Raw genomic sequence first — 15,326 nt, 5'->3', positions numbered from 1 at the left:
AGGCACACACTATAATCACACATGTTGTTGCTACTATTTATTATAATTCTGCTGCTACCCTTGTCTATATGTACAGAACCCTAACTGACCAGTACGCCCCATCACACAAACGGTCTCGGAAAATAGCCATGTTATTGTTATTCATGTCATTTTGTGTAAATGTTATGGTCCCGCAACTATCTAAAGATGAATGCATAAAATATTGTACGTTTCTCTAGATAAGAGTATCTGCTAAACGACTAGAAGGTAAATGTAGATTGGTCTTGTTGGAAAAGGGGTCTGGAAGTAATGATTTGGACAGGTGTGGTATAACAACTATCTCGCTTTCGACTTGGAAGTCTGAGTGAGAGTTTGACGTCACTTCGACATTAGTTGCATCCCTTCTAGTCATTACCACCTTACCGAAGTCGCATCTAAATTACGTAAAATTAGAGCGTTCAGACTGTCGTTCTTTTGTGCATCTGTCCATATAGCTGGCTACGGTACTTTAAAAATGGGATTTCTTCGTTCCTTTTGCTAATTGGAGCCAAAGTATGTGATGATTCTGTGAATATGGATTGGCGGAGTACTTAGCCAGATGCAGATAGACTGTGTGTACATGCAAAATGAACAAAGGGTGGCTGGAACTCGAGAGTGACCCGGGTAAGAAGCTGAAGCTAAAGCTAACTGCTACTGTATCATATTCGTTTTCAAATTAATGAATCCCTAATCGGAGTGTTTGATGACATCAATATGCAGTTTTACTTTCAGTACACATAGTACGTTTTATAACAATTGACGCTATAGTTTTATGTCAGTCCAAGTCACAGTTTATGGTGGGGCACCTAGCTAGTTGCGCCAGGACTCCAGATGCCTAACGGTATCTGTTTTTATGATCAATGCTCCAAAAGTGTTGCACGCTACATTAACCTGTGGGTTTCTATTGTGTTTGCAGGGCTGTTCACGCTCTTGGTGGAGGATTTTGGTGAGTTGATTTGACCGATTCGCTGCTAAAGAAGTAACCTACACTAGATACCTTTGAACAACAGATCTAGTGTGAGAATGTTTATTTCAAATGTTTTGTTTAAAATGTTCTGTAGGTGTGAAGGGGGTCCAGGTAGAAGAGATATACGACCTACAAAGCAAGTGTCCAAGGTACGGGACAATGCTGGATCTCAAATGGCATCATATTCACTACAAAGTGCAACAGTAGTGAACTATGCAGGGAATAAGGTGCTTTTTGGAATGGGTACACTATGACAGCGTACTTGCAAGCCTCAGATTCAGACCTCTATTCATGTGAGACGGACACTTGTGGACCGCTGTCAGGTATTGTTAATTTCTCCTCTCTTTGTTGACACCTGCCACAGTCCAGTCTATGGCTTCATCTTCCTGTTCAAGTGGATTGAGGAGCGAAGGTCTAGGAGGAAAGTCTCAACCTTGGTGGATGAGACGTCTGTCATCGATGACGACATCGTTAATGACATGTTCTTTGCTCACCAGGTGAGTCTGTTTAATCCTTGACTATATGGTCTTCCACCACCGTAGGTCTTGGTTATATTGTGCCAGTAACCAAAGGTCGCTGGTTCTAATCCCAAAGCCACCAAGGTGAAACAAAAATCTGTCATTGTGCATTTAACCCTAATTTCTCGTTAAATTGCACTGGATTAGAACATCTGCGCAGTAACTAAAATCTGAAGAGTAACGCAGTATATATATGGAATATGGAGAGACAGAAAATATAATTCTCATGATGTGTTGCATTCTATAATTCCCTTGGATGTGTCAAAAATCTCTTGGTTTGGGCTCCTGTGAGATGCAGTGGGCTATGCACCACCAGGTCCAGTCTAGGTTTGAGCCTTGAATTTGCCTCCTGCTGGGTGTGGCTGCGTGTCCCACGTGGTGGTGGATGCTGGCCACTAAGCCAGAGGTGGGGGCGTGGCTTTGTGAACAGGGATTTCTTTGAATCATCACACTAGCAATTCCTTCAGGCGGGTCGGGCGTACTAAATGTAGGTTGTTAGTCGGGGGACAATGACCTAACAGTGATTATGCTAGCTTCCTGGTTGAGTGAGCACCCTGAAAACAAGCAGAATGACTTGGTGCTAGATATCCCGGAGGAAGCATGTCCTGATCATCTCTTTTTTTAGGGGGGGTGGGTTTCTGCTATGAGACAAAGGTTGCTAATATAATTGGCAGGGATTTTCCTGCATATAAAACGCAAAGGTGGCCGCCTTCCCAAGGTCTCACACTGCCTCTTTGTATCAATATGGCAAAACATACGCTAATTAGCCTACCAGCAATATACTGCAGCGAATGTGACCATAGGATATTTTTTTTTTTTATATTGGCAGTGTTACCAGATGGGTAGGTTTGCTCCACAATTGAGCCATTTTTAATGGGCTTTGGCGGGTCAATTTAGGGTTGTATAGAAGATATAACGTTTGCGCAGATTTCACGGTTTACTGTCAATGATCTGGCAACCTTGCATACAGGACCTCCCTGGTGTTTTATTTTACACCCGAGCATGTAAAAATATCTACATAAAACTTAACGCCTAAACTACACCCATTTTAACGTTTCAGATGACGTCTATTAGAATCACAGATTTAGTTTCAACAGAGTTTGCGAGACAGACAAAGATGACTGGTGAAAAGACGATTAGATTAGGGAATGTAGGCTAATGTCCCCCACAACATTTTATATGCAATATACAGTGTAAATATATATAATTAACATATTTAAGTAACTAACAATATAAATATGAACGTTAAGACTCTGGATGAGTGCAAGCAGTGTAGCCAAGTAGACTACAGCTGAAGGAAGTTGAGAGAGGGGGAGAAATGATGTGGCGTCAAGGCAAGGAAGGAGGAAAAAACAACACAGCAAGGCTGTAATATATAGGCCTACAGCTCTGATGTGTTTTTAATGCAAGTCAAATGAATAAGCACAGTATAACAACGAAAATAGACAGCAATAATATTGACTGTGATCAATTATGAGGCTTGATGAGTGATTTCATATTTTTTTGTGATTCCTAGATCTTCTAATAAACATAGTGTTGATGCTCAATGGCAAAATGTTTTGGGGTGGCTCAAAAATAATGAAGAGGGAATGATATGCTCTGTATGCTAGAAGCATTTTGGAGCCAATGTGTTTGGGGGCTTAGGAAAACAGAAAGGGGGGCCAAGCAGAAACTATAGGCTGGATGCACTTAAATCCAATAAAATGTCTACTAGTCCTACATACGCACAAAAGGAACAAGTATGTAACATGTTAATATGTAAAGAATAGATTTACTGCTTGTTTTTTTGGCTGCTTTTGGATTAAGGAGGACATTGTAGTGTGCATTAGCTGCTCAAGTGGACATGAACAACAGGGCAAATGTAACACTTTGACAGTGTTCTTTTTCAAGTGGCCAGATGATATATAAAGTATATCATAGAGGGGTGTCCGGTAGAACGCGAGGTCCATGGGGTACCATGAAGTTGTCAAGCGGAGGTGTTGTTAAGATATGTATTTTATCTCTTAATGTCCTTGTGTTCCTGTTATTTATCTCTGTGCCCAGCTCATCCCCAACTCCTGTGCCACCCATGCCCTTCTGAGTGTGCTTCTGAATTGTAGTGGGGTTGAGTTGGGCACCACTCTCAGCCGCATGAAGACCTTCACTAAAGGCTTTGGTCCCGAGGTGAGGCACGCTCACACACACACACACACACACACACACAAATTTCCCCCACGCACACAAACTACACACCTCTCTACATTTTCTATTACGGTGTGTCATGATTCATTTACATTTTGTTTTTTTTAGAGTAAAGGCTACGCCATTGGAAATGCCCCAGAGCTGGCTAAAGCACACAACAGCCATGCCAGGTAGGAGGGCTTGTTAGATTTTTCTACCACTGGCTTTTATTCGCGTAGAAAACGTACTTATTTGTTGCAGTAGGTTGTTGCTACTGTGTGCAGTAATGAATGTTACCCAGATATACGGCCGTGGCTCTGCCACCTTGTGACCGACCGTCTGGAAAGGGTGAACGCTCTGCGTTATCTGACTGTCACGCCTCTTTTGTTCCCATGGAGACCGGAGCCCCGGCACCTGCCGGAAAAGCAGAACGGGATCAGCGCCGTGCGGACCATGGAGGCTTTCCACTTCGTCAGCTACGTGCCCATTAAAGAGCGTCTGTTTGAGCTGGACGGCCTCAAGGCCTACCCCATCGACCACGGTGAGAACGGGCGCGGGGTGGAGGCTCGGCGGGGCCGTATTCATCCACACTGCCTGTCCCACGACCCTTGACCTGTAGGGCTCTGGTCTGTAGTGTACCGGTGCAATACCACTGGCCTGGGTGAAAGGGTGTTGGTGGGCCGTCAGTTGTAAACACGAGCGGCCTGTTTCTGGCTGTCTCTCAGGGCCGTGGGGAGAGGAGGAGGAGTGGACGGACAAGGCACGACGAGTCATCATGGAGAGGATCGGCTTGGCCACGGCTGGGTGAGGGCCTCTTCTGGCTCCGTCTCAATGAATGGCAGTGACACATGCGCACGTACAGGCGGGGCCTAGCACGCACTCACACACACGTACTTCTCTTCGCTTCCCAGAGAGCCCTACCATGATATCCGCTTCAACCTGATGGCAGTGGTCCCTGACCGCCGGGTGAAGTATGAGGCCAAACTGGATATCCTGAAGAGAAACCGACAGACAGTTCTCGAGGGGCTACAGCAGGTCAGCAAACACAGCTGTGGGGGGGTGTGTGTGGGTGAGTGTGTGTGTGTGTGTGGGTGAGTGTGTGTGTGTGTGTGGGTGGGTGGGTGGGTGTGTGTGTGTGGGGGTGTGTGTGTGTGTGTTTTAGGTCTTACTAAACTCATGGGGACCAAATGTCCCAATGAGTATAGTAAAACCAGACTCTTTGGGACCTTTTGCCAGTCCGCGTGAGGCAAAAGTCAATTTCCGGTTTAGGGTCAAACTTACCATTTATTTTGTAGTTAGAATTGAGGTTTCTTTAAGGTCCAGGCGTTGTTGGTTAAGTTTAGGGTTAAGGTTAGGCATTACATCTAGGTAAAGTTTAGGCATAAATGTTACTTTATTTGAGGTTAGGGTTATATTAGGGTTAGAATAAGGTTAGGGTTAGGGTAAGGGTTATGGTTAGGTTTAGGTTTAAGATTATGGCAAGGGAGCATGCAATTTCTATTTTCTGGTCCCCATGAGGGTAGCTGTACAGACGTGTGTGATTCTGAACATGCTGCAGTTTGTCTGGATACTTAGACACTAATACACCCCAATGAGAATGTACATGTGTATCTTTTAGACTTCTTATGTAAGGTTATCTAAGCTTACCTGGTGTCTATGACATTCTATGACAGATCTAAGCCAAGGAATGGGCTGGAAAGCCAGAGCACCTGTTTAGCAAATTCTTCTTTCACTTTTTCATTTGCCCTTTATTCATACAGGGAAATCAAGCTAAGACCAAGGTCTCGTTAACAGTTGCATGATAGAATCCAGAGGTTTCAATAAAGAACTGGAAGCGTGCATATATGTCACATCACCATAATCTTATACTGACATTAAAGTGGCTTGCACAACTTAATTTTTATCCTGAGATGATAGAGATGATTTGTTTCTATACAATAAACACATTTTAACAGTTCAGAAATCTGTTTTAAAAGACAGCTTGTCATCTAACCAAATTCCAAAGGAATACGTTCTATTACCAAACTGTCCAGGGTAGTCATCTTGAGATCATCCAACCCTTTTTTTGGGACCTAGATAATAGCATCTACTTTGTTTTATGTGAGTTATGGTAGGAATTGGAAATCAGACTGTATAAAATGAACATAAAAATGAAAAGCTCCTATGAGTGTTTTTGTCCAGTTGACTTGAGACTTGAGTGTGACCGGTTCTCCAGCTGATCCGGGTCACCCAGCCAGAGCTTGTTCAGGACAGGAAGCAGCAGGACTCCTCCCCCTCAGAGAACACTACCCCTGCTATCAAGAGAGAAGAACCAGATCCCGCCCCTGTTACATCACAGAGGGCTGAGCAGACTCCTCCCACAGGTATTCAGTTCCACTCAACATCCCCACTGTAGTTCCTTACAGTAAGTCCTGGATACATGTTAAGAAATGGCAGAGTTGGATGCTGATGCGTGCATACATTTGATCTTGGTGGCTGTACGGTAATGTGCTGTCAGCAACGATTGGTGGCGAATTGTGACAGGCCTTCTGTTGGCGGTAAATTCATCCAAAACGTTGTATCTTGCCCTATAATCTGGAACAGAATCCTAGCATCACTCATTCCCTGTGTGGCGACATGTTTTTGCTGAACACACCTCTAAGTCTAATGTTAGAGCATCAGTGACATTTGACGATATCATAAATAAATCGAACTGGGCTTAACTCTGGCCAACCTGTTGCCTAGAGACCATAGTATTGGTACAGTAGGAACAACCCGCTTATCCACCAAACCGATGATGGCCTAACACCAGCAGTCACGACAGTCAAGGTCACATTAAAGGAGGGGAACGCTAGTGTCCGTGTGGGAAAGTGTTCATTTTATAAAACTGAGCTAGCATGGCCTAGAAATCATTCAGTAAAAAAAAAAAACGTTTCCAAATTGAATTGTACTTCCCATTACAAGCATATGTTATCGATTCCAACGAAGTAACTAGTACCTTAATTTTAAGTGCAACAATGCATTTCAGTCAACCAACAGTGTTTCAGACAACCTGCATCACATTTTCACCGCTGGTAAGCGAGCTGGAAAGACAAGAGTGGCACTTACCAGACGATGGTGATTTGATACGTGACGGCTTGTTGAATGTCAATCCTGAAAGGGAGGATGTTAAATAATAGCCATGATGTCCTCCTTGATAATGTCAGCTACAGTCACATACTGTCACATGTTTTACACAGTAAAAGTTAGCTAATGAGTTTGGGAAAGAAAACATTTTATGGGTTTTGACTGACTGCCATTCTGAACCACATACAAGCAAATATTGGGGCTTTGGTAAATGGTATGCTGTCAAAGTGCTCTAATTTAAGAAGACTTTTTTTAATAAGATTGAACATTTAGGATTATAATTCATACCACATTGATGTCATTTTCAGTTTCCAAATAATATTTTTTACTGCTGTCTTTAGTATTGTATGAGGTAACTGGCAAGTACACATTTTATTAAATTGGCCACATTTTATAACTTCAGGGATGTCAGTCCAGTTAGGAAGCATAAGCGATTAGAGAGGCAACTTGAGATGCAACAGCAAGACAACCCCCAAACATTGAATGCTTTTGCAGGTGATGCTCTCCTTATCCTTCCTGACTGATTCTTCTCCAGTTTTGCATTTTGCTAGTGTCCTTGTCACTATTGGTAATATGAGGCGGTACCTGCAGCCCATTCAGGTTGCACAGGTAGTCCAGCTCCTCTAGATAGGCACATCCATATGTGCCATCGCAAGAAGGTTTGCTGTGTCTCCCAGTACAGTCTTAAGAGCACGGAGGGGATACCAGGAGAAGGGCCGTAACACGAGGTGAGCTGGACAGGGCCGTAGAAGGGCATCAACCCAGCAGCAGGACCGGTATCTGCTCCTTTGTGTGATGAGGAACAGGAGGAGCCCGGCCAGAGCCCTACAAAATGACCTCCGGCGGGCTACTGGTGTGCATGTTTCTGAAAAAACTGTCTCCATGAGGACCTGATGTCTTCTTGTGAGACCTCTGCTCACAGCCCAGCACTGTGCAGCTTGATTGGCATTCACCAGAGAACATCAGAATTGGCAGGTCCGCCATTGGCGCCCCGTTCTCTTCAAAGATGAGAGCAGGTTCACACTGAGCATATGTCACAGACATGAGAGAGTCTGGAGACGGCGTGCTGAACGTTATGCTGCCTGCAACATCATCCAGCATGACCGGTTTGGCAGTGGGTCAGTGATGGTCTGGGGAAGCATATCCTTGGTGGGTCGTACAGACCTCCACGTGCTAGACAACGGTACCCTGACTGCTGTTAGGTACCGGGATGAAATCCTCAGACCCATCGTCAGACCTTACGCTGGTGCAGTGGACCCTGGGTTCCTCCTGGTGCAGGACAATGCCCGGCCTCATGTGGCCAGTGTGTGTAGGCAGTTCCTGAATGACGAAGGCATTGATGCCATTGACTGGCCCTCACGTTCCCCAGACCTGAATCCCATTGAGAACCTCTGTGACGTTATGTATCGGTGCATCCGCCAAGTAGCGCTAGAAACTGTCCAGGAGCTCACTGATGTCCTGATCCAGGTCTAGGAGATCCCCCAGGACACCATCCGCCGTCTCATCAGGAGCATGCCCAGACGTTGTCGGGAGTGCATACAGGCATGTGGGGGCCAGACACACTACTGAGTCACACTATGAGTTACCGTGATGAAATTCACACTAGTTGAAACAGCCTGTGATTTCAACTGTTTACTTTGATTTTAAGTTTGAATCCAGCCCTCAATCCATTGACTGTCATTTTGTTCTCAAGAAATTGCACAATGTACAGTAAACATTTTGATCTGTAATAGATTTCGTTCATCGAGACCCGATGTGTGATTTTAGGTGTTCATCTTAATTTTTTTGAGCAGTGTATTTCCATAGTATGAAATGAATGTCAAGTACTGTCTCTGTATTTTTGTTTTTACTGTTTGGTTAACAGTTGAAAGATGACAAAGAGCCATAATGTAGGTTGTTCACAACAGAATTGTGCAGGTCTGCGCTGTTGTCAAGGAAACTGGCAGAGAACACGTACCGGAACGTAATTAATGCAGTAAAGCAGTAAGGTCAGACTCTGTAGTGGGGTGTGATGTGTGTTTAACTGTGACGCCCATCGGCCTGTTCTTCAGACGCTGCGGAGGGTGTGGGGCCCCAGTCTCACTCGGCCCCCAGCCCCTCGGGCAAAGCCAAACCCATGAGCAAACCAGACGCCCCGCCGGGGGGGCTCTCACAGCCCGTCACCAGCTCCGCGACAATCGTTCCGCGCCTGCCGGCCTTCCTGGACAACCACAACTATGCCAAGTCCCCTATGCAGGTAAGGAGGGGGGGTTGTGGTGTGACACGCTAACAGGAACCTGTTTCGAACCTGAGCTCACAACAGCTTCCACACACGTCCCCAACTGACATAAATTCTTGCTTGAACAGCCTTCAATTATCACCGGTGTGTTAAATTAGGATTCTTATGTTTTCCGTGGCAAGCTAGCCGATTGGTTGTTCTTGGTGATTGACAGGAGCAGGAGGACCTTGCGGCCGGGGTGACTGGTGTGGGTCGCCCCCGGGTGCCCGGCGCTGCCAAACCCACGTACTCCGATGATGAGGACTACGAGGATGACGAGGAAGAGACTGGTACAGCAGCAGGGACTCCCGGCAGGTCAGCTCCTCTGCACATTCTGACCAAAGTTTTTTTCTTCCAGGGAACTCGAGTTCCTTAAGGGTGTGTGGTGTGTGGTGTGTGGTGTGTGGTGTGTGGTGTGTGGTGTGTGGTGTGTGTGTGTGTGTGTGTGTGAGATTTAGTTCTAACATTTGGCCCCCATGAGTATAGTAAAACCAGAAAAGATTGGTCAAAAGTCAATTTCCGGCTCAGGGTTTGGGTTTAGGGTCAAACTTACAATTAAATTTAGAGTTAGAATTAGGGTTTCTTTAAGGTCCAAGCATTGTTGGTTAAGGTTAGGCATTACATCTAGGTAAAGTTTAGGCATAAATGTTACTTTATTGAGGTTAGGTTTAGATTAGGGTTAGGGTTAAGATTAGAGCAAGGGAGCATGCAATTTTCTATTTTCTGGTCTCCATGAGGATAGCCATACAAACGTGTGGGTGGGTGTGTGTAGGTGGGTGTGGTTAGGTCTTACTGAACTCATGGGGACTAAATGTCCCGATGAGTACAGTAAAACCAGAAAAATGTAGGTTTAGGGTCAAACTTACAATTGATTTTATAGTTAGAATTGGGGTTCCTTTAAGGTCCAGGCGTTGTTGGTTAAGTTTATGGGTTAAGATTAGCATTACATCTAGGTAAAGTTTAGGCATAAATGTTACTTTATTGAGGTTAAGGTTAGGGTTATGATTAGGGCAAGGGAGCATGCAATTTCTATTTTGTGGTCCCCATGAAGGGTAGCTGTACAAACTTGTTTGTGTGTGGGTAGGTTCAGGCGTAAAGCAGGGCTGCGGTCCCGTACGAGCCGTGTTCCAGCCTGCGGCAGCATGGAGAGTCAGCTTGCGCTCAGTGTCCTGGCCGAGAAGCTCAAGAAGGAAGTCCAGAGGAAGGATGTGCTCGCCACGCCCCTCTCCGTCCGTACCGAGGGACGCACAGGGGGCATCGTGATCACCGCTGCCTCGCAGCCCTCGCCCACGCCCAGCAATGAGAGCACCGACACGGCCTCGGAGATTGGCAGCGCCTTCAACTCGCCACTGCGCTCCCCGGCCCGCTCCCAGGTAACCACACGGCCCTCCAGCCCTGTGGCGTCCCACCTGTCCCGAGTGCTGTTCGGCGAGGACGAGGGCCTGCTGAGGCTGGACGCCAGACACAACCGGGCTGTCCGAGAGCTGGGTCCCTCCGTCAGCACCGCCCTGCTGCACCTCCGGGACGATGGGGTTATATATGCCGTACCACCACCCGGTGAGGAAGGAGGTGTGTGTGTGTGTGTGTGTGTGTGTGTGTGTTAGGTCTTACTGAACGAATGGGGACCAAATGTCCCAATGAGTATAGTAAAACCAGAAAACATTTACCTCATTGGGACCTTTTGCCGGTCCCCGTGAGGCAAAAGTCAATTTCCGGCTCAGGGTTTAGGGTCAAACCTACAATTGATTTTATAGTTAGAATTGGGGTTTCTTTAAGGTCCAGGCGTTGTTGGTTAAGTTTAGGGTTAAGGTTAGGCATTACATCTAGGTAAAGTTTAGGCATAAATGTTACTTTATTGAGGTTAGGTTAGGTTTAGGGTTAAGTGTAGGGCAAGGGAGCATGCAATTTCTATTTTCTGGTCCCCATGATGGTAGCTGTACAAACTTGTGTGTGTGCGCGCGCCTGCCAGTGAATGCATAACAATAAACGAGTGAGTTTGATATAAGATTGAGGTTTTGCACCTGTGGGGAAGACAACTTGAACACAAAGTTCAGATCATCATAAATAATCAGCTTCCTTTCAAATCTAACTGCACAAACCATATAAATACTTGGATTATCCTATTTATCTATTTCTACCAGTCACACAGCACTTGAGAACCAAGAGCTACATGGCACAGTCGCCAGAAGTCTATGACAGATGGTACTAATAGTTCAGAGGTGTTTTCAAATCACTTCACATACTTTATCTGTGGTTGACTGACCTTGGCTTTTGAATCGTACAGAAACGTTCCAGCAGTTCAAATCCCACCCACCTGAACAGGTTCCCGACTCTAATCTCTGTTGCTCCAAACCAACCTTATGTTCTAACTTCTGTTGCTCCGACTCTGCCTTCGGTTCTAACTCCCTCGGTGGGCGGATGTCCTCCAACGAAGCGGTGTCAAGCGAGCCTGCAGGATTGGAGTGATTACAGGGTACTGAACCCACGTCTGGTGGCTAAATGGTAAATGGGTTTCTCGGTTTCTTGCCTGCGCAGCTGATGCACTTCCCGAGGGGTTGAAGCAGGAGAAGGCCGGGGTGTCGGAGAAGCTCAGAGAACAGGGGGCCGGCCCGGCGGTAGAGGGGGACGTGGTGAAGGAGGAAGGGAAGGAGGGACCGTCACTGGTGAAAGAGGAGGAGCGCAAAGACTCCACAGAGTCCAAACCCAGCAAAGAAAAGCTTAGTACGGATTCTGTTGGAACCAACAAGCCCTCAGGGGAGAAGTACTCTCCTAAAGTAAGTACTATTTCCCCTTTTCTTTGTCACTTTCAGCTGCCTTGTTTCTTTTTCTGATTGTATTGTGCGCCTGATGGCTCGTTGGACGAGGTGGTTGGTTTTCTGTTTGACGTCACAAAGAATAGTCAAGTACCGATGTTGACGTTGTTATTCTTGTACACTGAAGGAGCTGCTTGCTCTGCTCAAGTGCGTGGAGGCCGACATTGCAAACTACGAAGTGTTTCTGAAGGAGGAGGTGGAGAAAAGGAAAAAATACAAGGTAAGGGTTAAGTTTATCACAATCATGAGGTTTTCCAGGTTTATTCATGTACTGCAGTGCAGTGCTGGCTCTAGCCTTTTGGGGGCCCTAAGCAGAATTAGATTTGGGGCCCCCTAGCGGTCAGGGGCCCTAAGTGGCCCCTCATGTTTCTTTTCCCTGGAGCCGGCTCTGCTGCAAGTGTGTCCTGTCGGCGTGTTAATTTTAAATTGCTGATTCGTGTTTTGACTAGATCGATGACCAGAGGAGAACCCATAATTATGATGACTTCATCTGCACCTTCATTTCCATGCTGGCCCAGGAGGGTGAGGACTTCCACCCCCTCCTCTAGCTTTCCAATGGATATATTCAATTAGGCCCCTCCTCGTCTTGGCCTGGTGTCACATGACACCCCTTAACGCTGTTCTCCTCTCTGCAGGCATGCTGGCCAGTCTGGTGGAGCAGAACATCTCTGTGCGCCGTCGTCAGGGCGTGAGCATCGGCCGTCTGCACAAACAGAGGAAACCAGACCGCAGGAAACGCTCGCGGCCCTACAAAGCCAAGCGCCAGTGACACCCAGGGGGTCCTCGCTTGGGGCCACTGAGCACCGATCACAGCTGAGAGAAGGCGAAAAACCCTTTGCTGGACTCACGAGGCTGACCTGTGACATCAGGGAAAGAAGGACTTATTCATGTTGTGGTGTTTTTAGTATCGGTATCAGCCCGACGTTTCATGCAAGCGGACCAGTTGATTAGTTTAACCAAATCATGTATGTGAGAGGAAAGTAAATGTTTTTAGTCAGATGTATGTTAGAATGCGCCCCAAATTTAGGGACCCATTTGTTGTTTAAAGGACCTCTGTCTGTGCCATCACGTTGCGTACGGGTCCTGTTCATCTTGGCACCCGTCGTCAGGAAATGTTTTGTAACCGAAGACAGAAGTGAGTGTTGGCAGTTTTGTTTTGATGCCTAATGAACACAACTTCGATGTGGCTCAACTGCTCGAATGGGAATTGATCCAGATTTGATGTACCGTGTTTTTCCATTGAGCAAGGCTGGTTCACCGCCATTTGCTTGTTTGTATCATGCTTCGACAGTACTGTGAGTGTCTCAGACGAGGCCGGTTTCCTACTTGGTGCGCAAATTTTAGGGCCCATAACGGTCTGGTCTGTTTGGGGAGTAAGGCGTGTTCTGGAAGTTTCTGTTCCATTTGGGATTTGGCCTGTATCTCGTTTTGAGTTCCTGTAAATGTATGGATGAAAATGTACTCATCTTTTTATTTCTATTTGTAAATGATCGCTAAATGGAGATTCTAACTGTTGAAGATCATCGTGTGTGTGTGTGTGTGTGTGTGTGTGTGTGTGTGTGTGTGTGTGTGTGTGTGTGTGTGTGTGTGTGTGTGTGTGTGTGTGTGTGTGTGTTTTGTACATATCTGTTTGTCTGCTCAGGATTAGTGTTGTTTTTTTTAATCCTAGTTACATGAATACTACAATAATTGCATTATTGACCTCACTATTCACCATGTCTTGAGGTGAATATTCCGTGGCACAAATTTAGTAATAATAAAAAAATATTGGGCCTGGCTTTCATTGTGTGTTTGATTCATTCATTGATTAGCTTTATGCATGTTGAAATGCAGAACACTGGTCTGGGAAATGTTCTAAGAACCAATACAGAATCCATTCTGAGAATACCTGTTGTTTTTTGGACTACTGCAAGCTGGTGTTTTCAATTAAATCTTCCGTGAATTGGACTATTGGACAGGATTAAATGCATAGAAATTGTGATAAGCAAAAACCTTGTAGATCACTCCGAAAAGAACAGCGCTAGAAGACAGGCTGAAGGGGGGCTAACACACCGTGGAGGGGAACTGTTCACCAGAGCAGGGCCGTAGTGGAGGGACCTGCATGCAAGCTTGAATGACAAGGATGTGTGAGCAACTATTAGTCTGGTCCTGGGTAAACCTGGTCTATGACTCATCACCTCATTTGGCAAAAGCTGTTAGGCAGTTTTAATTTCACGTGTCACATATTTTAGTCTTGTGATAAATGCTTTCTGATTCTGCACATGATAGGAAGTAAGAAGTAGTTTAAATAAGCATTATTTCAAAGAAAATATTAAAATACTTAAATGTGACTGAATGTCTATAATTTATGTCATTACTTTTTTCCATGAAATTATGAATATTTATCTCTTCATGTGCTCAACCAAATAGCCTTATTACAGTGGAGCTGTCCAGAGTTATAAAAGACTGATAACAATGAAAGTAACTCAAATGAATTTGAAGATTTGAAAATGCACACTGCTGTGAGGGAGGCTCTTCTCACATATATGTTATCGGTGCTGCTCTGTCATTTTGTCAAGGCGGCGGGGTTCAGAAACATACCGAACCCAATACATTTTCTATAACATGGCTGACATGTTTAATTAGGTAGACAGATGTTTATAAAATATTTTTCAATATTGTGAAAACCCTAAATCATATTCACCGCTCCAGCACTCCACGTGTTGATTACAGGACTTTCGACTGCCTGTCTTCCAGACGTGGGTCATAGGACCGGTTCCAAACCAGATGTCATCAATGTTGCCTTGGTGCGTAACATACCTACAGCGGGTGACGAGGCCGGAACAGATGAAGCCAGTAACAAGTCTGACACTGGGGCAACTGTCTGGGGGCAGTGAACAAGGGATTGGCCCTGCCCTGGAATGTTGAGGCCAGGATATCTCCTTTCTGCAAGTGCAGGTAATTGCGTTGCTGGAGTCTACAATGAGCAGTGGGTGAATGTGCCGCGACTCCCTGATGTGTGTACAGTGTTATGTATATTGTTGCTTTATTTTATGATTATTCTCTGTCTAGCTATATTTTTGCTAATATATTCTTCTTTTTAACTCTCACTACGTAGTTGTCGGGTGCCATGTCTCACGAATTTCATTGTGCAGGATGACGCTGTGTTGTTCGGTGCATTTGACAAATAAATCTCTAAACTTGTTGTTTGTGGAGACAATTGCCATTTTGTGCAGCTTTTGCTTCTGTCCACTAGGTGTCGCATAGACCACAGGAGCCGTGTTGCTGAACCCCTTCAGGTACACACGTAACTGGTCTCCTTTTGTCACCAGGCCCTCTAACCACATGGTTTAAAATACCATACACGTCACGTTAAACATGTTTGGGCCGATTTCTATGTGCACATAGTGGTCAGAATGGTCTCCCGTGTCCTCCGGACGGATTAGCATTCAAAACTGTCTGGGCGCGTTCATGCATGTTAGATGCATTTTTGTATGTTGGTTATGTTA

General features: G+C 45.5%; 1 protein-coding gene across 2 annotated transcripts; it reads left to right on the top strand.

The window, feature by feature from the left end:
- Positions 1 to 407: 407 nt before the first annotated feature.
- Positions 408 to 13,617, top strand: bap1 (BRCA1 associated protein-1 (ubiquitin carboxy-terminal hydrolase)). Of its 2 annotated transcripts, none has more exons than XM_010900643.4 (17): positions 408 to 642; positions 935 to 964; positions 1,080 to 1,134; positions 1,350 to 1,482; positions 3,547 to 3,666; positions 3,793 to 3,854; positions 4,062 to 4,204; positions 4,389 to 4,467; positions 4,575 to 4,698; positions 5,879 to 6,026; positions 8,820 to 9,004; positions 9,201 to 9,340; positions 10,110 to 10,582; positions 11,561 to 11,799; positions 11,966 to 12,058; positions 12,288 to 12,360; positions 12,474 to 13,617. In XM_010900643.4, the coding sequence occupies exons 1-17, from the start codon at positions 606 to 608 to the stop codon at positions 12,605 to 12,607; spliced, it is 2,268 nt and encodes a 755-aa protein (XP_010898945.2). In that variant the 5' UTR covers positions 408 to 605; the 3' UTR covers positions 12,608 to 13,617. The 2 variants fall into 2 exon arrangements, with proteins under 2 accessions (XP_010898945.2, XP_010898944.2); XM_010900642.4 differs by having other exon boundaries at positions 10,110 to 10,594.
- Positions 13,618 to 15,326: the final 1,709 nt, after the last annotated feature.

Source organism: Esox lucius, chromosome 17 (genome assembly GCF_011004845.1).
Source record: "Esox lucius isolate fEsoLuc1 chromosome 17, fEsoLuc1.pri, whole genome shotgun sequence".
Lineage (NCBI taxonomy): Eukaryota > Metazoa > Chordata > Actinopteri > Esociformes > Esocidae > Esox > Esox lucius.
The sequence above is the reverse complement of the archived record's forward strand: the minus strand, read 5'-3'. Positions and strand labels throughout refer to the sequence as shown.